The 23,200-nt window shown below is 44.4% G+C and overlaps 1 protein-coding gene and 1 non-coding gene across 2 annotated transcripts; one reads left to right on the forward strand and one right to left on the reverse strand.

Moving 5' to 3' along the window:
- Positions 1–419: 419 nt before the first annotated feature.
- EIF2S3 (eukaryotic translation initiation factor 2 subunit gamma) lies at positions 420–22,437 on the reverse strand. The gene is made up of 12 exons (XM_056131169.1): positions 22,342–22,437; positions 21,792–21,855; positions 20,299–20,426; positions 20,077–20,198; positions 19,195–19,289; positions 16,685–16,843; positions 15,071–15,205; positions 12,270–12,364; positions 11,749–11,893; positions 9,383–9,552; positions 6,302–6,474; positions 420–669 (listed from the first exon to the last, which is right to left on the reverse strand). The coding sequence occupies exons 1-12, from the start codon at positions 22,408–22,410 to the stop codon at positions 606–608; spliced, it is 1,419 nt and encodes a 472-aa protein (XP_055987144.1). The 5' UTR covers positions 22,411–22,437; the 3' UTR covers positions 420–605.
- Positions 4,893–4,999, forward strand: LOC130039484 (U6 spliceosomal RNA). The gene has a single exon (XR_008794903.1). It is a non-coding gene; the product is annotated as a U6 spliceosomal RNA (small nuclear RNA).
- Positions 22,438–23,200: the final 763 nt, after the last annotated feature.

The raw sequence follows: 23,200 nt of genomic DNA on the forward strand, positions 1-23,200 counted from the left end.
GGACAGTAGAGACAGGGCCAGGAATATTGCTCCATGGTTGGAAGCCTGCCTCATGAACTGGGGGAGAAGGCAGCTGGAATAGAGAAGGAATCACTAAGTTAATGATGTCCGTTGGAGGGATAGTTTGGGATGGGAGATGTGTGCTGAAAGTAGATAAAGGACCAAACATATTAGCTATTGAAAACTGTAATGTCCCAAAGTAGAGAGAGTATGGGGGAAATTGTCTGCCAAAGGCAGGGGGAGTGGTGGGACTGGGAGGGTGGGTGGGCGGGGAGATACTGGGGACACTGGTGGTGGAAAATGAGCACTGGTGAAGGGACGGGTGTTCGATCACTGTATGACTGAAACTCAAACATGAGAGCTTTGTAACTGTGTCTCACGGTGATTCAATAAAAAAAAAAAATCAATCCAACATAATGCCAGTTTTTATGTTTATTGTAGACCGAATTTCAATACTAGAGGTTAAATTTTTATCACCACAAAATGAGAATAACTTTACAGCTACTACTAAGTAATGAGCTGTGAAACTCCCAGTATTGCTTTGAAAATACACCCCTAGGTTAAAAGAAATTTCTACTTTAAAAGTTTTAGTTCACTGGAACTCTTCAGTCATCGTCTACTGTTGGTTTGATTGTCACTCCTCTTCTTATTTGACCCCAACCAATTAAACTGCAAAAGAAAATAAATCAAGGATTTTACTTCTATTTCATTATCATCACCACATAATCATGACTTTAATTGCCTATCTGTTACACTGAAGTTTGTTTCCAAAACCTGCTTCCATCAAAAACAAAGCTCATATTGGGGCAGGACAGATAGTACAGGTTAAGGCATTTGTCCTGCATGTAGCCAACACCAGTTCAATCTCTCAAGCAGTGCCAGAGTTCACTCCTGAGCACTGCTGGGTATGGCCCAACCACCCTGCCCCCACAGAATGCAAGCCCATATTATCTCCCTCAATTCTTATACCCAAAGCGATGGGCTATCGCCAGAATAAATAAGAGAAAAAGTTATTATTGGAAATGTACATACTCTCCTTAGGATATGGACTATAGTTAGGATATAGAATCAACCTTGGTGTCCAATGACAGATGAATGGGAGTGAAGGTACGGTATATATACACAACGAAATACTATGCAGTTGCAAAGAAGGATGAAATCATACAGTTCACTACAATTTGGCTGGAACTGAAGAATATCATGTTAAGCAAAGTAAGCCAGAAGTGGAAGGACAAAGTCCAGATGATCCTACTTATCTGCGGTATACAGCATAAGAGGACAAGGGAATGCAAGGTATCAAAGTGGGGGGAAACCTACATTACCCTGGTCCCCTTATTATAGAATTGACGGGGAAGAAAAACCAATGGTGTGTGTGTGCGTGCGTGCATGTGTATGTATGTGTGTGGGTGTGTGTGTGTGTGTGTGTGTGTGTGTGAGACAACAGGGTCCCTTTATTATAGAATTGACGGGGAAGAAAAGTGTGTGTGTGTGTGTGAGACAACAGGAGCAGGAGTCTTGGACACATGGGTAGTATAAAAGTGGGGTTGAGTTATATATTTGAACCATGGAACCAACAAAATTGAAAACCTGAGATCCAAACTACAACAAACTTACAAATATGACTGTCAAGGAGGGAGGCTATGGACTGGAAGGGAACCTGGGGACAGTGGTGAAAAGAAATTGACACCAGTGATGGGATTGGTACTGGAATGTTGTATGCCTGGAACTCAACTATGAATGACGGTAAATCACAGTAACTAAAAAAATTTAGGGGGGGGGGGGGGGAAGAAGCTGTTTATGTTCACTCCATTCAAATATACCTACCCCCTCACTCTAGGGGTGCGTGCTCAGACGTGTATGTCATGTGTGTGTCTAGTACTGGGGAGTGAACAGTGTGTGGTATTGGGGACTGACCTCTGAGCTTCACCCATGTGAGACCTGCACTTTACTACTAACTTACATCACTATCCATAAACTTTTTTTTCGGGGGGGGGGGTTAGGGTGAAATTTGCAGCACATCTAGGAGTGCTGTTTGGGGGTTACTTATGATAGTGTCAAAGTGCATCCTATGCAGTACCAGGGATCCAACCTTCTGCATACAAAGCATGCAGTCAGCTCTCTGGGCTACCACTATGGCCCTGACTTATTTATTTATGTGGTTTGGGGACCACGCCCAGCGATGCTCGGGGTTAAGTTAGTCCTGGCTCTGCACTCAGGAATTACTCCTGGTGGTGCTTGGGAGACCATATGGGATGCTGGGGATTGAACCCCGGTCAGCCACATGCAAGCCAAGTGCCCTACCCGCCATACTATTGTTCTGGCCCCCTCTCAAATTTATTTTTTAAATGTTACTCTCTATCCTTTTCTCCTTGAAAAGATTGAAAACCATTCACGACACCTCAAAGATCAGAATGCCCTTACTGTGTGTCGGGCGGAGGATAGGTAAGATAGAGAAGGGACCAGGATGACAATAATAGCTGGAAATGATCACGCTGGACAAGAGCGAGGTGTTAAAAATAGGTAAAGGGATATAATGGATAACCTAAAGGAATATATTGGATAACCTTTCAGTATCCGTATTGCAAACCACAATGCCCAAAAGGAGAGCTGGAGGGGAAGAGGATGGGGGCGGGGGGGAGGCAGGGAAGCATAGTGGTGCCAGGGACTGCGTGCACGTCAACTGCGTCCAAGGCAAACGCCATACTGCTGGATAAGAAGGAGAGGAAGAGGGAGAGGGAGGAGGAGGGGGAGAGGGAAGAAGAGCACCTGCCATAGAGGTGGGCGGGGGGAGGTGATGGGAGGGACCTAGGGACACTGGTGCTGGGAAATGTACACTGGTGGAGGGATGGGTGTTGGAACACTGTATGACTGAAACCTAATCATGAACAGCTTTGTAAGGGTTTATCTCACAGGGATTCAATAATAAAATCTTAAAAAAAAAAAAGCCCTCAGATGTAAAGGAAACTAAGAGAACTAAAGGAACATCTAAGAGCAGATTCTCAGCAGAAGGACCTCTCACTGAATCAATGAGCAAGCTAGATGGCTACCTCAACTGCTGTTTCCAAACAAAAGCTACCTAAACATAGGTAAAAACAATTCTAATAAGAATAAAGATTTTCAGCTGTGTTTTTTGGACATACTTGCTAAATTTTCTTCTTTTCACCCCCCAGGTCACACCCAGCTGTGCTCAGGGCTTTACTCTGGTGGCACAGGGAGATCACTGTGGTGCCAAGGATTGCATACATGTCAACTGCATGCAAGGCAAATGCCACACTGTTGGACTATCGCTCCAGCACCCAAAGGCAAAAATTTCGGAGCTGGAGCGATAGCACAGCAGGTAGGGCGTTTGCCTTGCACATGGCTGACCCAGGTTCGATTCCCAGCATCCCATGAGCACCGCCAGGAGTAACTCCTGAGTGCAGAGCCAGGAGTAACCCCTGTGCATCGCCAGGTGTGACCCAAAAAGCAAAAAAACAAAAAAAACAAAAACAAAAACAAACCCAAAAATTTCATTTCAGCAGAATCCTCTTTTATTAAGGGGTGAATGTAAAAAAAAAAATCCTTTGTTTAAAAATCTATTCTAAGATTTAAAAATATAAATAAACCAAGCCTATTATATAAAATGTACCAGTCTAAGCAGCATTCCATGTTGAGAGGTGTATGTGTACTTTTTGCTATGGTTGTACTGTGGTTTTAGGGGTCAGACCCAAGGCCTTCAGCTTGCGGACCCAACCTAAGGCCGTGGACACGTGCTCTACTGTTGAGCCACAGCCCCATGTTGAATTTTCAAAACATTCTTAAGCCAAATTTAAAATACAGCAGAAACAAGTATGTCTATAAAAGCAGGTAGTAAAATCACACAAGGATAAAATCATAGAACATAAGACAACAGAAGCAGGATTTACTTAAAAGACAAAAAGCTGCATTTTCAGCTAGAGTAGTAATTAAGATCTCCTAGCTCAAAGGGCTGGGACGCCTTTCTCGGCATCACAGGGCTTGATGCCCAGCACCACAGAGTCCCCTGGCATTACCCGAGGGAGCCCTGGTGGTTCCAAGCATCTCGGAAGTAGGCCCCAAACAAGAACAACAATTAATTCAGATCTTCTGAATAAGTGACGAGACCATTATGGGGCACAGTATAATCAGAGAGGGAAGGAGGAGAGAACAGTGTCCAGGATGACTGGAAAAAGTTAGCAGGTTTACATGAGACAAACCAGGAAGAAATATGAGACACATTAAAAGCGACTTCCAGGGGCTGGAGAGAAAGTTCAACCTTCTAGGACACATGCTTTGTACATAGGAAACCCAGGTTTGATCCTTGGCACCACTATGTGTATGTGCCCTGGCATTAAGCTCAGAACAATCCCTGAGCATCAAAAAGAATGGCCCCAAAACCAAAAAAGGGAAAAATAAGAAACAGACTTCCAGAAAGGCCTTTAATATTCAAAAATTGAGAAGTTGCTAGAAATGGAAGACAACCTGATAAAAATGTTCTAAGATCAATTTCGACTGGGCTCTTAAATCACAAGCAAATCTTGCAATCTTTTACAATAACTGTAAGTGTGAAATGAAGGTGTTAAGGGGCATGGTGAGACTATACCTAACAGAAACAGTAGATTCAGAAAGTAGAGGAAGAACAAAGAATCAGGAGTCTGAGATGTGCATCCTTTGAGACGCTATCACAGCACATCCGAATAAACAAACACACCTGGCCCCAGATCCTCTTTCTAAGTACTATTTCCCACCAACAGGAACCAAGGGGCCCTGGAGAAACTATTGTTAGTGCCATTCAAACAAGAACCATCAACAGATGCTAAATTCAGGAGGGTGAGGTCAGGTGAGGAGCAGGCAACTGCGAGTCTCAAAGGATCTCCTGACAAAAAGCATATTCGGTGCTTGCTTCGGCAGCACATATACTAAAATTGGAATGATACAGAGAAGATTAGCACGGTCCCTGCGCAAGGATGACATGCAAATTCGTGAAGCGTTCCATATTTTTGAGAGAGAACAAAAGGCAGGGTGGGATGGGGGTTGGGGGGATGGGAGGGATACTGGGACCCGTGGTGGTGGAAAATGGGCACTGGTGGAGGGATGGGTGTTTGATCATTGTACAACTGAAACCCAAGCAGAAAAATTTGTAAGTCTACAACTGTACCTCATGGTGTTTCACTAACAAAAATTAAAAAAAAAAAATGTAAATGATGGAGAATGGGCACTGGTGGAGGGATGGGTACTGGATCATTGTATAACTGAAACCCAAACACAAAAATTTGTAAGTCTACAACTGTACCTCATGGTGTTTCACTAATAAAAATTAAAAAAAATAAAAGCATATTCATCACTGTCACTGTCCTCCCGTTGTTCATCGATTTTCTCGAGCGGGACCAGTTAACGTCTCCATCGTGAGACTTTGTTGTTACTGTGTTTGGCATATCGAATACGTCACGGGGAGCTTGCCAGGCTTTGCCGTGCGGGCGAGATACTCTCGGTAGCTTGCCGGGCTCTCCAAGAGGGGCGGAGGAAAAGCATATTCGTAGGAAGGGCAAAGAGAGTAACTATACAGGGGCTCGAGAGAGAGCAACAGGGGTAAGGTGCAGCCAACACCAGTTTTGCATCCCTGTCAAGAGCACGGAGTCTCCCAGACACCACAAGGGGTCACTCCTGAGTACAGAGCCAGAAATCAGCCTCTGGGCAACTCTTGGGTGTGTAGCGGCCAGGCACCACCACTCCCTCCAAGAATAACTGAGTGGAGAAACTGGACCACAAGCTCCCCACAAAGCCAACGTGCACCTCTGGCTGTGACTTCCTTACATCAGCGCCCATGTACGTATTCCGACCCAGAATACATACACTGGATCTAATCTTAGAAATAGCAGATTCAACCCCAAGTGAGGAACAGATTATAAAAGGACGAGTTTGTATTGTTCAAAACTGCACTGTCACGGAAGACAGGAAGTTTCACAGTGGACAGCAAAGAGTAATGAAAACTAACTGGAACCTAGACTGCGAGACAGGCCATTACTGAGGCAAGCAATAAACTAGAATACAAACTGTAAGATGTCACAACTTTCCTCATTAAACACCCCACAGAGGACATGTAAGAGAATACCCTTGTTTTTAGCAAACATACACCCAAGCATTGAGAGATCAAGGAGCATGATATGTACAACTCCTCAAATAGTTCAGTAAAAATTTACATCCATACATTGTGTTCTAGGAAAGCATGCATGCACAAGTTATACCAGCAAAAAATGTCAGAAAACTGATGTCTTTTTCGCTACACAAAGGCTAGTAAACTTACCGCCAGTGCTTCTCAACTCTTCGGCTAAGTGCAATCTTTTCTCCTACTTCTGTGCACACAGGATTAGTCAAAACAATTTTCCCCAAATCAGCTTTGACTGCACTAACTCTTCCCCCTGTTGACAAGGATCCTATGTTCACCATAAGAACTTCATTCTTGGACAGCTTTTGCACCTTGGGAAATAAAATTGGGGAAAAATACACTTCAAAATCAAGAAATACTTTCCAAAAATGAGCAGATATTTACCATATGATGCGTTTGGTAACTAATCAGTCATAATAGCAAGTTCTACAGAAATTTCACTGTAAATGAAGTTAAAATTATACCATCAAATACATACATATATACACATACACACATACATATAAACACACACACACACACACACAACTTTCTGGGTAAAGAGAAAGTTTATCTGACACCACTGATTTTACTTTTGATCTACCTTTAAAGAACAAGTGACCTGGACACGAGAGATTAGACTACAGGGGGGAAGGCGCTTGCCTGGCATGTGGCCAACCTAGGTTTGATTCCCAACAACACATGTGGTTCCCTGAGTCCTGCCATGAGTGATCCCTAAATTTTGGTGTAATCCAAAAACTTAAAAAAGAAAAAAAAAAGTCCTAAAGGAATGGGGAGGGGAGGAGAAGACAACTCTAAGAGTCAATAACCTGTTTCTAGAGATCCAGTTCTACTCATGTCCTATAAGTCAATGATCAGAATTTTCTGAGCATCAGGAAGATTGGACAATACTTTGCATACACGGTTGTTGAGAAAATTAAGTGATTTTTTTTTCCTGTGTTGTGTTTTGGGCCACACCTGGCAATGCTCAGCTGTCACCCCTGGCAGTGCTCAGGGGACCATATGGGAGGCTGGGGATCGAACCTGGGTCTGCTGCATGCAAAGGAAGCACCTTACCCAGTGTACTATCTCTCCAGTCCCAAGATGAAGTGTATTATTGTTGCTACTCTTATTATTGCTGAATCCCACTAAAATGTAATATTCCCATAGGGGCCAGAGATAGTACAAATGCTAAGGCACTTGCATGTTGGTACCACACATAGTCCGTAGAGTATAATAAGCACATGTGGTCCCTGAGCAGAAGAGGCAGGAGTTACCCCTGAGTAGAACCAGGTCTACTCCCCTACCACCCCCCCAACCCTAAATTCAAATGAATTGTTTTAATGACTTTCATTTTTCCATTTTTTGTTGTTGTTGCTGTTCTTGGTGGGTTTTGATTTTGGGGCCACACCTGTCAATGTTAGGGGTTTGCTCTTGAGCGGTGATCGGGGTGACCCAAAGCGGTGTCAGATCAGCCGAGAGCAAGGCAACTGCCTTCACCCCATGGCTTTGTTCAAAGTAAAAGTCAGATGAAAGAAATTCTGCATAGGCATTAATTAAAAAAAAAAAAAGGGAGGAGGACATTGTTAATGAAGGATTTCTGAAAACTATAATAAACTGAAAGTTAAAGGCATGTGGCTTATACTCAAATTAGTTCCTCATTGCCTTTTCATGAAAATATTTTCCTCATTATTTATGCTGTCTGAAATTTTCACCAGGAGACTCTAATACTTGCTATTTTTAAATTTATGGTTACCTCCCCAATGGTGCTGGGTGCCACCAGGGCTGTACCTATGGTCTGGGAAATCATGAAGTGGCAGGACGGAACCTAGGGCCCTCTATGCTCTAGCCCTGAGCTCTCTCCCCTGTCAAAGATTGTCACACTTCTTAAATCAGAAAGCCCACCAGGTTAGAATTCGCTAACTCTTCTAAAATGTGTTTCTGGGGGCCGGAGCAACTGCGAGCAGGTAGGGCATTTGCCTTGCACGTAGCTGACCCCGGTTCAATACCGGCATCCCATATGGTCCCCCGACCACCTCCAGGAGTAATTCCTGAGTGCAGAGTCAGGTGTAACCCCTGAGCATCGCTGGGTGTGACCCAAACAGCAAAAAAATTAAAAAATAAACGGTGTTTCTTTGTTTAAAGTACCTGGGAGCTCTGTCAACATACACAACTTTATCACTTCTTTTTCTTTTGGTTTGGACCCAGGGCTCGTAAGAGATCTTTGCACTCCCTGAGCTCTGTGCCTGGCCGAAGCCCATTCTGCATCAAGTGACACTTCCCACTGACTAGTCTCATAAACAATATTACAAAAGTCACCAAGTTTCTTTCACAAAAAGTCCTAATTTATGCTTTCTGAACAAACAGGACTGCTTATTTTCCCCGAATTCTGGCCAGCAGCAGATATCAGCCATTTCCCACCACTGCCAACCTAATCTCAGACTCTTATCATTACTGCTTGCTTTGGGGGCCACTCCCTGGCTGTGCTCCGGGCTTAGTCTGGCTCTGCACTCAGGGATCACTCCTGGTGAGGTTCACAGACCACACAGGGTGCTGGGGAGCGAACCCAGGCTAGCCCCACGCAAGGCTAGCGCCCTACCCACTGTACTAGCAGCACTCCGGTCCCTCACTAAGACTTATTTGAAACTAGTTGCAATAAAGCAGCTCGTCATTTTACAAAGTCAATTTAATTCATCTTTTCTTCTTAATCCTGAGTTAACTATAAAAAGAGTCAACCTTATAGGGCTGGAGAGACAGTACAGCTGGTAGGGCATAGGGTGTTTGCCTTGCACACAGTCGACCCCAGTTCAATTCCCAGCGTCCCAAATTGTCCCTCCCAAGCACCGCCAGGAGTAATTCCTGAGCATAGAGCCGGGAGTAGCCCCTGAGCATTGCTGGGTGTTACCCAAAAAGCAAAAAACGAAAAAAGAAAAAAAAAATCAACCTTAAAATTGGTGTAAACGCAGGACCCGAAAGGAGAGAGAGAACAAAAGGGAATGCCCTGCCACAGAGGCAGGGTGGGATGGGGGAATGGGGGGTGGGAGGGATGATGGGACCCGTGGTGGTGGAGGATGGGCGCTGGTGAAGGGATGGGTACTTGATCATTGTATAACTGAAACCCAAGCACAAAAATTTGTAAGTCTATAACTGTACCTCATGGTATTTCACTAATAATAAAAAAAAAATTGGTGTGAACGTCACTGCCACATTTTACAAACCATAACCAGAGAGCGCGCTCACCTTCGCTGCTTTCTTGTCTCCTTCAGTACGCACACCGAGAAGCCGTCTAAGTAGGAAATAGGAAATCTCCAATTCGGTGAAGATCTCAGGCAAAGCTCCAATGGCACCAAGTACCTGCCCTACCATTCTGTCAGCTCGGCACAAAGTGGGGTCAATTTTTGTTCCAACTCCTGATAGGAAGTAAGATACACGCATGTATGTCAACACTGAATTCTCTCGGAAACTGCTTACCCCAAGTTCAGTCGAACAGAAACAGACACCAATAATCGCATTTTCATACTCATGTAAGAGTTGCATGGGTGTGACAGAATGCTGGTGTTATCGGAAGGAAGAGAAGTGTGAACTCAGCAGAGATGAGCATCTGAGTACAGAAAGATCTGAATTCTGAACCAAAAGCAAATGATAATAATAAAAATTTCAAAAATGAGTCTGGGGGCCAGAGAGATGGTGCAGGGCTGCCTTGCATGCAGTTAGGTGTCACGAGGCCCCTGAGCAGCACAGAACCACCGGAGTGACCCCGGGAAGCCCATCGCCAAGGCCGTTGGAGCACTATAGCCTCAGCCCCTCCTCTTGAATCACTGGCTTGCTTGGGTTTCAATCCTGAGCACAGCCGGGGATGGCCCCCAAAATAATCCACAGACACATCAAAAGTGTCTTTAACCGGGCCCAGGAATCATCACCAGAAGGAGCTGCTGGGCTCACTGTGTGTCTGTGGAGGAGGAAATGGAAGACGATAGGGAGGAAGCAAGACTGGGTAAGTCTTATTCCTCCAGAAACCGAGCGGTGGATACATGAGGGATTGTTATTACACTACTCTAATTTTTATGTGTCTATATATGGTTCCCAGAGCTTCAAGCATCCGAAGCACTTGCCTCGTGTATGTGATGCTCTGGGTTCGATACCCAGCACCACAACATAAAAATAAACTATATTTCTGGTAAAAAAAAAAAAAAACAGGTTTTGGGGGTCAGAGAATTAAATTAGTACAGTGGGCAAGGCACTTACCTTGCATGTGTCTGACCCAGGCTCGGTTCCTGGCACCCTAAGCCCATCAGGAGTGATCCCCGAGTACAGAGCCAAGAGTAAGCCCTGAACATAGCAAATGCAACCCTAGTGGCGAGAGAGCTCAAAGGACTGAGTGCAGTGTGAGACGGCTGGTACTGGATGAGCAACCAGACACGCAGAGGGAGGCCTCAACACCAATGCGGGTGTTACAGAACTGATATTAAAGGGGCAGGGATTCTCAGGCGCAGTCATCAGCACCATACACTCACCCCTTGGCCCCACCAGGAAAGCTTGCTGAGCAGAGCCATGAGCAAGCCTCGAGCATCTCCACATGTGCCCCCCCCAAAAAAACCCAGAAACGTGCTGGGTGTTCCCCCCACCCCCTTCAAAAACTACAACACTAACACACTATATCCCTAAAGCCACGGAGATCACAAAAAGCAGTTTGTATTTTAAATGCCAGATCAGGGGCTGGAGCAATAGCACAGTGGGTAGGGCGTTTGCCTTGCACTTGGCCGACCCAGGTTCGATTCCCAGCATCCCATATGATCCCCAGCAGTGCCAGGAGTAATTCTGAGTGCAGAGCCAGGAGTAACCCCAGAGCGCAGAGCATCGCTGGGTGTGACTCAAAAAGAAAAAATAAATAAATAAATAAATAAATGCCAGAGCATTAAATTGATTGTTATTGATTGAAAGGTTTAACTGAAAAAAATAGTCTTTATAATTAAGCATCATTTTTTGGGAGAGGACCCACACCCAGATGGGTGAGGCTTACTCCTAGACCCGAGCTTAGGGATCACTCCTGGTGGTGCTTAGGAGACTCCATCCTTGGGGTGCTGAGGGTAAACCAGAGTCCAGGCATGCATCTTAATCTCTCTGGCCCAAGGGTGTGTTGAGTACTTGGCTGTGTTCAGGGCTTACTCCTGGCAGTGCTGGGGGGTGGCGTATATGTGGTATCAGAGATTGAAGCGAGCGGAGTTGGCAGCATGAAAGGCAAGCACCTGAACCCTGGCTCAAGTTATCGTACAGGGGTTAAGGCATCTATCTTTCATATAGCCAACCCTGGAGCAAGCCCCAACACTACCACATATGGTCCCCTAGCACCCATACGAGTGACCCCTAAGCACAGAGCCAGGAATAAGTCCTGAGCACCACAGGGAGTCACCCAAAAACCAAAATGCCAAGAGAAAACAAATGGATCAAACTGTATCATGACCTAAAACCAACGGCTTAACCTCAAGAATGTTTTTCCATCTTGTATCAGTTACAAAAATTATCTGATGAAATCCCTAACGTTTTCTGTGACGAATAGTACAAATATCCACCAAATAAGAGTACAGGGACGAGAAGAGTGTTCTTACCAATCAGACCGCCTGGAGCAGCATACTGAAGGTCATTATGTTCTGCAAAAAGTGACACGATTTTGGAAAAAATCGGTTTACACATAAGTTTTCCTTCACTATCTTTGGAAACAATACCAGGTCTGACTTCTATCTCCTGGCCTACCTGTGAATATATAAATCAGCAATTAGGATCACTCTGAAACAATACAAGTCCTATTTACATGTAAAAAAATTCAAACAGGAAGATCACAAAACTCAAAACACATAAAAAGCAATCCTCTATCTTCCAAGTGTTAAATATCTTGCAAAACCAGAACCACCCAAGTCTTCTAATCACAAGCCTACCTCCGTATATGCTTCACGCTCAAGAAGCCTGTAAGTCACTTTCAGAAGACATATTGATTTAAAAAAAAGAACATAAAAAAACCCCCAAAAAACCCACACCACACTAATAAAGAAATCTACACGAAGAAATAAAGCACAAAAACTCATTTTTTAACCCAGAATGTTTATATTATTTTCCTGAAAACCCAGTTTACCTTTAGTACTCCTTTTAGAATACTGCCACCAGCCACACCCCCTTTAAGGTCATCAACTTCACAGCCAGGTTTGTTGACATCAAAGGATCTAATAACTAAAAGAAACAAAATAAATTCAATATTAGCTGGAGCGATAGCACAGCGGGTAGGGCGTTCGCCTTACACGCGGCCAACATGGCCGACCCGAGTTCGATTCCTCCGCCCCTCTCGGAGAGCCCGGCAAGCTACCGAGAGTATTCGATATGCCAGACACAGTAACAACAAAGTCTCCAATGGAGACGTTACTGGGCCCGCTCGAGCAAATCGACGATCAACGGGAGGGCCTTTACCTTTACCTTACCTTTAGAAGAAATAATATTTTCTAAGTTAACGCTTCAAAAATAGCAGCATGTAAGATGTATACCATATAGGCGACTTTGTACCCATATGGACCACAAAATGTGGTACACTGCAACCGCCTTTACCGATCCCTTATGCATGATCAAAGAACTTGAAATAAGTTAAAAACTCACCAACAGACACATTATGGCACATCCATACTATTGATTATTGTGCAACTATTAACCCAGTCTCACAAAGGAAAGCTAAAAGAGTTAACAAGTATATGATCACACATGATAAGAACAAACTGTTCACTGGTGGAGGGATGGGTATTTGATCACTGTATAATTGAAACCCAAGCACAAAATTTGTAAGTCTACAACTGTACCTCATGGTGTCTCACTAATAAAAATTAAAAAAAAAAAAAATGTTAACTTTGGTCACTTATGGCCAGGGAGCTGACTGAGAAGCAGGGAGATCACTGACAATCTACTTTGTGGTTTCTGGGTCACGGCTGTCCGTGCTAAGGGGTCACTCCTGGTAGTGCCCAAGGCATTATATCTAGTGTCCGCGTTGAGATTAAGCCAGGTTCAGCAAGTACTGAACTCCTGTACTATTTCTCCAGTCTTGACAATCAATCTTCTTTCCAAAACTCTTATTTTATGATTTCTGTAATAAAATTGTAAGTTGTAACACGGAAAAAAGGAAACTCAGGCTGAATGAGTGTTCTTCATCACCTCTACAAGAAATGCCAGTGAGAATGGTAAATATCAAAAAGAACTGGTAACTGGTAACCACAACCAGTGCTTTCCGGGAATGTGGTGAAAAGGGAGTTCTCACTCATTGCCGGTGGGAATGTCTGGTTTAGCTTCTGCGGAATTAGTATGTATCTCTGTATACATCAAAATGATAAACATTAACACTATTATAAACACACACAAGCAGTACACAATCCTAGCACTCTGAGACTGTGGTGGTGGGCATGGTGTAGCAGGACTACAAATAGAAAACAACAATACTGTACTATTGTACTAGTCTGAAAGTAAGGTAAAATAAGGGACTAAGGAGATAGTAAAGCAAGTAAAGCACTTGCCTTGCATGTGACTGCTGCAACCATGGCTTGAATCCCCAGCATCTTGCATGGTCCCCTGAGCACTGCCAGGGCTCATTTCTGAGCACAGAGCCCGGAATAGGCCCTGAGCACCACTGGGCACTCCCTTCCCCAATAATAAACAACGTTTAAAAAAGAAATTAATTCTGTTTTGCTGTTTTCGGACCAGGCTAAATGGTGTTCAGGGGTTACCCTTGGCTCTGTGCTCAGGAATAACTCCTAATGGGCTCAGGGGACCATATGGAATGTGGGGGACAGAACCCGGGTCAGTGGCATACGAGGCAAGTGCCCTACTATCTCCCTGGCCCCATAAAAAGTAATTTTTTTAAACTATTTTTTTCAGGGGTGGGAGTGATAGGGCATTTGCCTTGCATGCAGCCAACCTGTGCTTGGTCCCCGGCATCGCATAGTCCCATGAGCCCCTCCAGGAGTGGTCCCTCAGCAGAGAACCAGCAATAAGCTTTGACCATGGCTAGGCGTGCCCCCTCTCCCCCCCAAAATTTTTTTTTTCATTTTTAAAAACCATAAAACGTAGTACTATGTGATCTACACTCAAATACTGAGCAGTGAGCCTCACAATGAAGTGGTACATATCACAATCCCCCAAGAAAACACTGCCTGCAGCACACAGGGGTCCCAGGTGAAGGTTCTACAAGTCTATAGATCGCTGGCTTCCACTGCTACATTCAGGCTGAAAGCCACTGCCAGAGAAAACGCTTCATCATTCCATCTTCATCCCATAACGGACAGCATACTGAGGATAAGTTTTTCGAAGTTCCTTCTGGGACCGGAGAGACAGTACAGAGGGTAGTGCACTTGTCTTCCACGGGCCCGAGCTGGCTTAAATCCCAAGGCCTCATCTGGTTCCCCAAGCCCTACCAGGAGTGACCCGTGAGCACAGAGCCAGGGATAAGCCCTGAGCACCCACAAACAAATACATATACGTATATATATGGTGACTACTTTGTTATCACCTCTACAAGAAGAGGAAATACTGAGCCGGAGCACTAATAAAGCAGGTAGGATCTTGCCTCGCACATGCCTGACCTGGGTTGGATCTCTGGCATGGTATATGGTTCCCCGAGCCCTGCCAGGAGTGATTCAAAATTACAGAAAGAAAGGAAACATGATCTGCAAGCCTCCAGTGTACTTGGGCCTGAGATTACTCTAAGCATTCCTATAATGCTTATGAGAACATCATGAAAGACTTTGGGCTTCAGGCTTTGCCTCACTCCATGCAGAGTAAGCTCACAGGGATTTCAGACATTTGATAGGGAACAAAAAAGGGAAAATATTAATAAACACCTTCCAAAGGGAATCATCAACGTAGGAATCATCAAATTTAAGACAAATTCTATCTATCACTTACCAATAAGTCGGGGTTCTGAAGTAAAGTCTCTTGGCGGTACTGGAATTTTCTTCACTATGTACTCACAGACAACTTCAATATTGTATTTCAACTGTGCAGAAATTGGAATAATAGGAGCTCCTTCAGCTACTGTACCTACATGAGAAAATTCACCATGATCATAATTCTTTAGTTTTTCAGAACTCAATCTCTATGTGTCAAAGGAATTTTTTTTTGGGGGGGGGGGGGGGAGGGGATGGCACACCCAGCAATGCTCAGATTTTCTTCCAGCTCTGCACTCATCGATGACTTGTGGCAGGTTCAGGAGACCATTATGGGATGTCAGGGATGGACCCTGGCTTGGCCACATGCAAGGCAAACACCCTACCCCCTCACTGTACTATTGTTCTGGCTCCAAGCCAAAGGAAATATTTAATATTACGACAGATGCATAAACATTCCCACACAAATGAAAGCAACATAAGGCCAAGTGATAATTCTGTTTTCATTCCTGTAAATGAATACCATTCCCTTTAAGGAAAAAATTGTTAAAATCATCTTGATATTTTCAATATATGAAAATAATAACAGTTTTTTTAAATACTAACACTCCTGGGAAAGAACACTTTACTAGTTCAAAGATTTCTAATAACTAGTAATTAATACCCCAATAAGCACCAAGATAAAATTATAGACTCTGCTAACCCTGGACTTGTTAGCCGGCAAAATTTACAATGGCATGTACATTGGCTCCTTATTAAGTACCCAACAACCTGGTGAAAGAGATGGACCAAAAATAGCACTGTAGCACAGTCTTCCCGTTGTTCATCGATTTGTTCGAGCGGGCCCAGTGATGTCTCCGTTGTGAGACTTGTTCTTACTGTTTGGCATTATCAAATACGTCACGGGTAGCTTGCCAGGCTTTGCCGTGGGGGCAAGATACTCTCGGTAGCTTGCCAGGCTCTCCGAGAGGGGCGGAGGAATCGAACTCAGGTCAGCCAAGTTGGCCACATGCAAGGAAAACGCCCTACCGCTGCGCTATCTCTCTGCGCCTGGACCAAAAATAATGAGATCTTAATCAAAATGACTCATTCCTTTAGGAAAGAACTAGGTCCATAGAAAGTCCTTTACATATTAGAAAACAGGAGTAAGCCGTTTTCATAGCTGGGTGTGGCCTTGAATGTCTACCCCAGTTTGAATTCCCAGCACCCCACATGGCCCTCCAAAACCGTCAGATATCACTCCTGAACAGAGCCAGGAATAGCCCCAAGCACCGCTGGCTGGGCCCCCAAATCAAAATATACACATACTTTAGCTCATTGAATTCAGAAACAGATTTCACTAATTTCATCTAGCGACTAAACATGTTGTGGGTAAAGAAATGCACCTTAAGATCAACAAGTTTAACCTATTTTAGATAGGGGACAGAGACAGTACAGGGGCTGAGACGCTTTCCTTGCATGTAGCGGAACCTGGTTTGGTCCCTAGCACCACACACTGAGCACTGCCAGGAGTAATCATCTAGGTGTAAGCCCAATCTCTTTCCCCCCCGAAATGAAAACAAATAAAGATCTGGTATCCACACTGAATGTGTCACAATAACTCATAGATTTCTTAGCTATTACGGCTTCTTACCTTGTACAAATGCAAGAATCTGTTCATACTGTTCCTTAGCTTGGCTTTCTTTAACCAAATCAATTTTATTTTGCAGAATCAAAATATGCTTCAGTTTCATGATTTCTATAGCAGCCAGGTGTTCAGAAGTTTGAGGCTGTGGGCAAGACTCATTGCCAGCTAGATGAAGAATAAAAGAGATGCATGAATGTGGAAGGAATAACCGGAAGGGGTAAACCTATCGGACAGAAAACAGACTCATGTCTGCCATGGGCTGGAGAGAAGGGTGACCGGGGAGTCAGCGGTGAAATGGCACAGGAGTGCCTTTCGGGAGATGGCAACGTTCTGAAACTAAGGACTAGTGATACCTGCACAACATTTGCTCTGAGTGTACACAAAGCCACTGTGTACACTCAGAGCAAAAAATACATTTGACAACTGAAAATGTCACTTTAACCACTAAGTAAAAATTAACTCGCAACTATTACAGGAACTGTGTGTTGAGCCACACGCTGAGGTACTGAGGTGCTATGCCATGCCAGAAATCGAACCCAGGACTCCTGCATGCAAAGTATGTACTCCAGCCCTTTGAGCTAACTCCCGGACCCAAACAGGAAACCTTCAATGGCATAGCACACTCAAGGTAAAAGTCCTACATACTGACAAGTGTCCATCTCTTGCCCCTACTTTACTCTGTGCCCGTGTTCACTGGCGCTTCCCAAGCTTTTAGCTCACATTCCTGGCCCTAAAGCCAGAAGCCTGGAATCAAATCTGGCTTCTCAGAGTTCTCCCTCAGGTACAGTACTCTGGCTCTATCCACTCTTACAGGTACTCTTCACTCTAAGTTCCTGAGAGGAAGACAGTAATTAGAGGGGAAGACAATACAATCTATGAAATTTTAACTACTATCAGAGACTCCTCTTAACAAAAAGAGGGCAGAACACTATGATCCACAGGGTAAAGGAAAAAAAGGTAAAGGCCCTCCCGTTGATCATCGATTTGCTCGAGTGGGCCCAGTAACGTCTCCATTGGAGACTTTGTTGTTACTGTGTCTGGCATATCGAATACTCTCGGTAGCTTGCCGGGCTCTCCAAGAGGGGCGGAGGAATCGAACTCGGGTCGGCCATGTTGGCCGCGTGCAAGGCAAACGCCCTACCCGCTGTGCTATTGCTCCAGAAATAGCCATGTACTGTGGAGCACTCCGCCAGTCACCTAGGGTGTGTCCTATCGATAGCACCGTAGCACTGTCCTCCCGTTGTTCAACGATTTGCTCGAGCAGGCACCAGTAACGTCTCCATTGTGAGACTTCTTGTTACTGTTTTTGGCATATTGAATACGTCACAGGGAGCTTACCAGGCTTTGCCGTGCAGGAGGAATACTATTGGTAGCTTGCCGGGCTCTCTGAGAGGGGCGGAGGAATCGAACCCAGTTCTACCACGTGCAAGGCAAACCCCTGACACACTGTGCTATCGCTCCAGCCCACTACAGCTAGTAAGCCAGTTTAAAAGAACTCACATGTCTGGGGCCAAGAACATCACTCATATTTTGTGTGCGGGAGGCCCAGGTTTAACCCCCAGTACCGCCTGGTCTCCAGAGCACTGCCAGGAGCAGCCTCCAAGAACCACAAGGTGTCCCCTCCACCCTAAATTATATCCTAGAGCCAGAGAGAATAGTTCAAAAGGCTGCAGTGTACGCCTTTTAGAAGGCCCTGAGTTTTCCCCCAGTATTCTATGTTCCACTCCCACCTCATCACTGAGCTTTAGCACAGTGTCATCAAATGGCCACACCCAGGTCCAACACTATCAGGAGTGGCCCCCGGGCACTGCTTCACAATCTCCCACCCAAGAGGAAATGGAAACAAAAACATAGGGGTCAGGGTATAGCTCAGAGGGATGGGGTTTCTCATGCAGAAGGCCCAGTTTTGACCCGTGACCCCCGAGCACCAAGCCAGGAGTTGTCCAAGTGGACCAGAACAAACAAAAATTATATCCCACACTGACATTTCATGGCAGATCAAATAAGACAGCATGAGTTTAGTGCAGAAAGCTCCGATGCAGGTCTAGATTTTAGTACTAATTATCAGATTTGCATCTAAATAAAACCATTACATGCAAAGGTTGCTGGAGATAGCTCAGACTGAAAAGCAAAAACACATGCAGCTTTGAACATGAATTTAAAACAAAAAAATAAAACTAGGGTCCAGACATGGCTCAGTGGTAGAGTACACGCCTCACATGTGTGAGGTCCACCACAAAAATGTTATTAATTTCATCCAAGTAGGGAGAAGTACTATTGGCTGGTTTTGTCTTATCTTTTAGTACTACTGCAAAAATTCTCCCAAGATAGTGACAACTCGATCTTGTTTAGTATTTTGTGACAGCTGGTAGGCGGGTATGCTATCCTTCCTATTAGCTCCTAATCCTAGTACCGGTTTGTAATGAATGTGGCCCTTAGAGACTTGCGCTCCCGTTAAAGTGTTTCACACATGATTTGCTCCACACTGATTTGTCCAAACCAATAAACATATTTACCTATCAACAAAAGAGCTGCATCCATCACTGCTGCACCATTGAGCATAGTAGCCATCAAAATATCGTGGCCAGGACAGTCAACAAAGGAAACGTGTCTAATAATGGAGAAAGAACAATTAGCTCTAAGGCTTGAAGATGAATCAGTGCTGCTCAACATGCTAACTACAGAGTCCTTAAAATTAAATCACATTAAAAAATGACCATGGAGGCTGGAGAGATAGTACAGCAAATAAGACTCTTGTTCTTGCATGTGGCAGACCTAGGTTCAATCCCCGGCAACCCATTCCCCACTACCCACAGCCCTCCAGAAGTGATCAGTGAGGGTAGATCCAGGAGCAAGCCTTGCTTGAACACTGCCCAGTGCGACCCCAAAACTAACACCCCCTCCAAATATATATATATATATATATATATACGTATATATGTACACATACACACATATAGACAAAATTGTATATACACTATTTAACCTGATCAGAGTTATTTTTAGCATCTTCACCCTTATCGTAAATTTGGGGTGCGAGACAAGGCCTCACCATCTTTCCCTAGTCCCAGTTCTGCTCAAAGTAAAAACCTCCATGTAGGGCAATTCCCAAAGAGTGGTAATTAGAATGAGTTTGTCCCTCCCCTATCCAGGAAACAGAAACAATATTGTTTAAAAGAAAATTAGGAGTTTGGCAAAAGATTCCTTTATATCCACTGAGCTGTGCTTCTTTTCATTCCATTCTGCTTATGTGATACTTGGCCTTTGGAGAAGTTCCATGTGAATATCTAACATTTCAATACCCAACCTTCTTTTTTTAGTTTCTCAGTTAAATCTTTCAAAAGTACAAATTAAAATAAAATAGGAAATGTAAAGTGCTTTGGCATAAAGGAGGTCACCTGACTAATTTGAAGTTCCCTTTGGTTCCTGGAATGTCTGTAGGAAACTCATCAGGTGTACTACTCCCACAGGATCTATAGCATTCTGGACGAGGACAACTTGGATCATCAAGTTTATAAATCTAAGCATTTCAATAAAAAAAAAAAAGAAAGAAATTCAGATTTGGTATCTGCATATTCAACAACTAAAGACAGCTTCTAATTTCACAGTTTAGAGCTTACCTTAGCATTAGCGTATCCAAGCTTGATTGTAATATTTCTTTCAAGTTCATTTTTGAATCTGACAGTGTGAACTCCAGAAATAGCTTTTACAACTGTGGACTTCCCATGGGCTACATGACCAATTGTACCTAGATAACGTTCAAAACATTATTTATGTGCATCCAATTAGCACCATTTTTTCAAGTAGTGTATAACTCATTGTAAATATTAACACAAGCCCAACAGTGTCTTCAAATTTTTCCTCCTAAAAATCCTTTCTATGTGAAACATTCTGATACAGAACTGAATAGAACCGTTTAACTCAAAACTTTGTTTAAAAATCTTGTTTCAGGGGGCTGGAGAGATAGAAAAGTGGGTTAGGCACTTGCTTTGCAAGCAGCCACCCTGATTCGATCCCCAGCACCCCATATGGTTCCCCTGGCCCTGCCAGGAATGATCCTTGAGTGCAGAGCCAAGAGTAAACCCTGAGCACCACAGAGAGTGCCTAAAACAACACCGACAAAATCTGTTTCAGGTGAAGGGAAGTTGACACCGCTACTTGTGGTGGGACTGGTGATGGAACATTGCTTGACATTCAACTGTGATTAACTTCATAAGTCACTGGACCTTAACGAAAACAATTAAAAAAAAATCTTTCTAGAGAAAAATTGGCTGTCATGTAAAATACTCAACATATGCTATACAAAACCTTGCATACTAAGAAATTTTTCATGGGGCCTGGAAGATAGTACAGCAGGTAGGGCACTTGCCTTGCATGCCACAGACCCGAGTTCAATCCCTGGCATCCCATATGGTCCCGAGTGCCACCAGGAATGTCCCTGAGTGCAGTTGGGAGTAGCTCCTGAGCACTGCCAGGTGCGGCCCCAAAATAAAACAACAGGAAATTTCCAACATTTCCAGAATGAAGTAAGCAGGTATAATATAATCAAAAGGAACCTATGAACACTAGACAAGAACTCAGGCATAATTACAGCAAGGCTACCAACATAGCTTTTTATTAGCTTCATGGTAGAGACTTACTTTTAACTAGGTTTTACTGTGCTGTTCCTACAGACTCTCAAATATTCCAAAAGTTACACCCAGTCAACTTAACTTCCCTTAAGATCTAGGTGCCAATTAAAAAGAAAATGACTCTACTTAATAGTAGCTAAGACATCAAATAAAACTTTCGCAAACTCTGCCCCTGCAATACCCCTGAATGGCAAGTAGAGCCACATTTTCATCGCTTCCTGTAACTTCCACTGCATACCACCTTGCTAGTGAGGTTTCCATATGTTTGTCTTTTCTTCTCACTGGTCTGTAAGTTAGGCATGGACAGCATTATTCATTCTACTCCCCAAAAAACCTTAGCAGATGCTTTCCTCCCAAGAAGTTGGGTCAACACCTACTTCCTGAACATCTGCATCCTCTCATAATTCACTTAATCTACACAAAAGCAAGTTAAAGTTATCAGCCTGAGATCAAGTCAGCGCTCCAAGTCTGTCTTATCTTACCTATATTAATTGTAGCTTGTCTACTGATAACTTCGTGTGAAAGTGGTGTCAACTTGGTAACATCCTGCAAACAAACATTATTTTTATTTTAAGTCATTGTACGAGGGCAAATCACAACTTTCCCTTTAGTTTTTTTTTTTATATTTACGAACATCGACAATCGGGGTCTACTTTAGTCTCTCCTTCCTGTGTTAAGAAATCGTGCCGTTTGATGCTTGAGAAGCAAGAGTCCTTGATTGTTACACAAAACTACACGTCCACTCACTACTATGACAATCTATACTAGCATCGAAGACAGACAGTTCCCAGGTGTTTAGAAGTTAAAAAAAAAAACCTAAGCAATTAACACCACGAGTTTCCAGCCGAGCCCTGAGGGGCGGGGGATTTGAGGTATTTCCACGTCGGCCCTTCTGTGGACTTACGGTTGTGCCGGACCCCCTCCGCCACGATCCCGAAAGCCCGGCACTGCCCCATCTGCAAGCCTCTAGCCAGGTTCGATCACCCCCCACTCCCGAGCTCATTTTTGTCTCCTCCAAGGACGAAACCTTACCAAAGTGGCGAGATCCTGGCGAGAAAGATGCGGCTGCCCCAGAGTCACACCTGCCTCGCCCCCCGCCATCTTGCCCAGAGAGGAAGGAAGTCTTCCTGTCTAGTGCCTGACCGTACGCAGGTCCCTCAGGCGGCGGCGGGAAACCCGACCGGGGCTCTGGCCTGAGAAACAAGTGGAATTGATGTAACAGAAACAGTCTTTCTTGGACTCCTTTCGCTTGGGTTTGTAGATTGACTGTCAGCCGGCTTATTTTAAAATACGAAGAAAAGTTTCGGGATCTATTTGAGCCGAACTTGTTGGATTATGTGCGCAGGCAATGCCGCGGACAGCCTCAAAAGAGTCCCCGCCCCCAATCCCGCTAGGCGGGCGCTGCATTCCACCCCCCCTCTTCCCCCCGCGCATGCCGGCATGGGAGAAACCACTTCCGTTTCCTGTGGGGATAATCGGAAGAGTCTATCGGAATCTTGTTCAGCTTGTTAGGATAGACACTGGGATGATCTTTACCGTTTTTCATAATTTAGTAAAGCAGGGTCGGCTCGGGGCTCATCCGGCCGGTAAGGATCTCCTGTCTAGAAAGAATTGGCGCGCGGAGCTGGCCACCCGCACGGCGCTGCGCGGCCCCCTAGGACCCCCGGTGAGGGCGCCCCCACGCGGTTAGCTGGGGCTCTCAGGTGCCCACGAATCGCCGAAGTCTGAATTTGTTCTGCTTTGGCACTCTCTAGACGCAGACTTGAGTTGCCATAGGCAGATGTCATAAGAACGCCCGGGGATTTGTTGTTGTTGTTGTTGTTTAAAGCGACTGCAAAATAAAACCCCACTTCTTTAGTTTTTGGCCACGCCGGCGTTGCTCAGAAGTCAC

The sequence above is a fragment of the Sorex fumeus genome, unplaced genomic scaffold (assembly GCF_029834395.1).
Source record: "Sorex fumeus unplaced genomic scaffold, SorFum_2.1 ptg000086l, whole genome shotgun sequence".
NCBI classification, from domain to species: domain Eukaryota; kingdom Metazoa; phylum Chordata; class Mammalia; order Eulipotyphla; family Soricidae; genus Sorex; species Sorex fumeus.

Coding starts and splice junctions, on each gene's coding strand:
- EIF2S3 (XM_056131169.1), bottom strand. CDS start 22,410: ATGGCGGGGGGCGAGGCAGGTGTGACTCTGGGGCAGCCGCATCTTTCT. Junction 16,844..19,194: donor TGCAGCTCTTTTGTTGATAG/GTAAATATGTTT, acceptor TTCTTCATCTAG/CTGGCAATGAGTCTTGCCCA. Junction 11,894..12,269: donor TTCTAAAAGGAGTACTAAAG/GTAAACTGGGTT, acceptor ATATATTCACAG/GTAGGCCAGGAGATAGAAGT.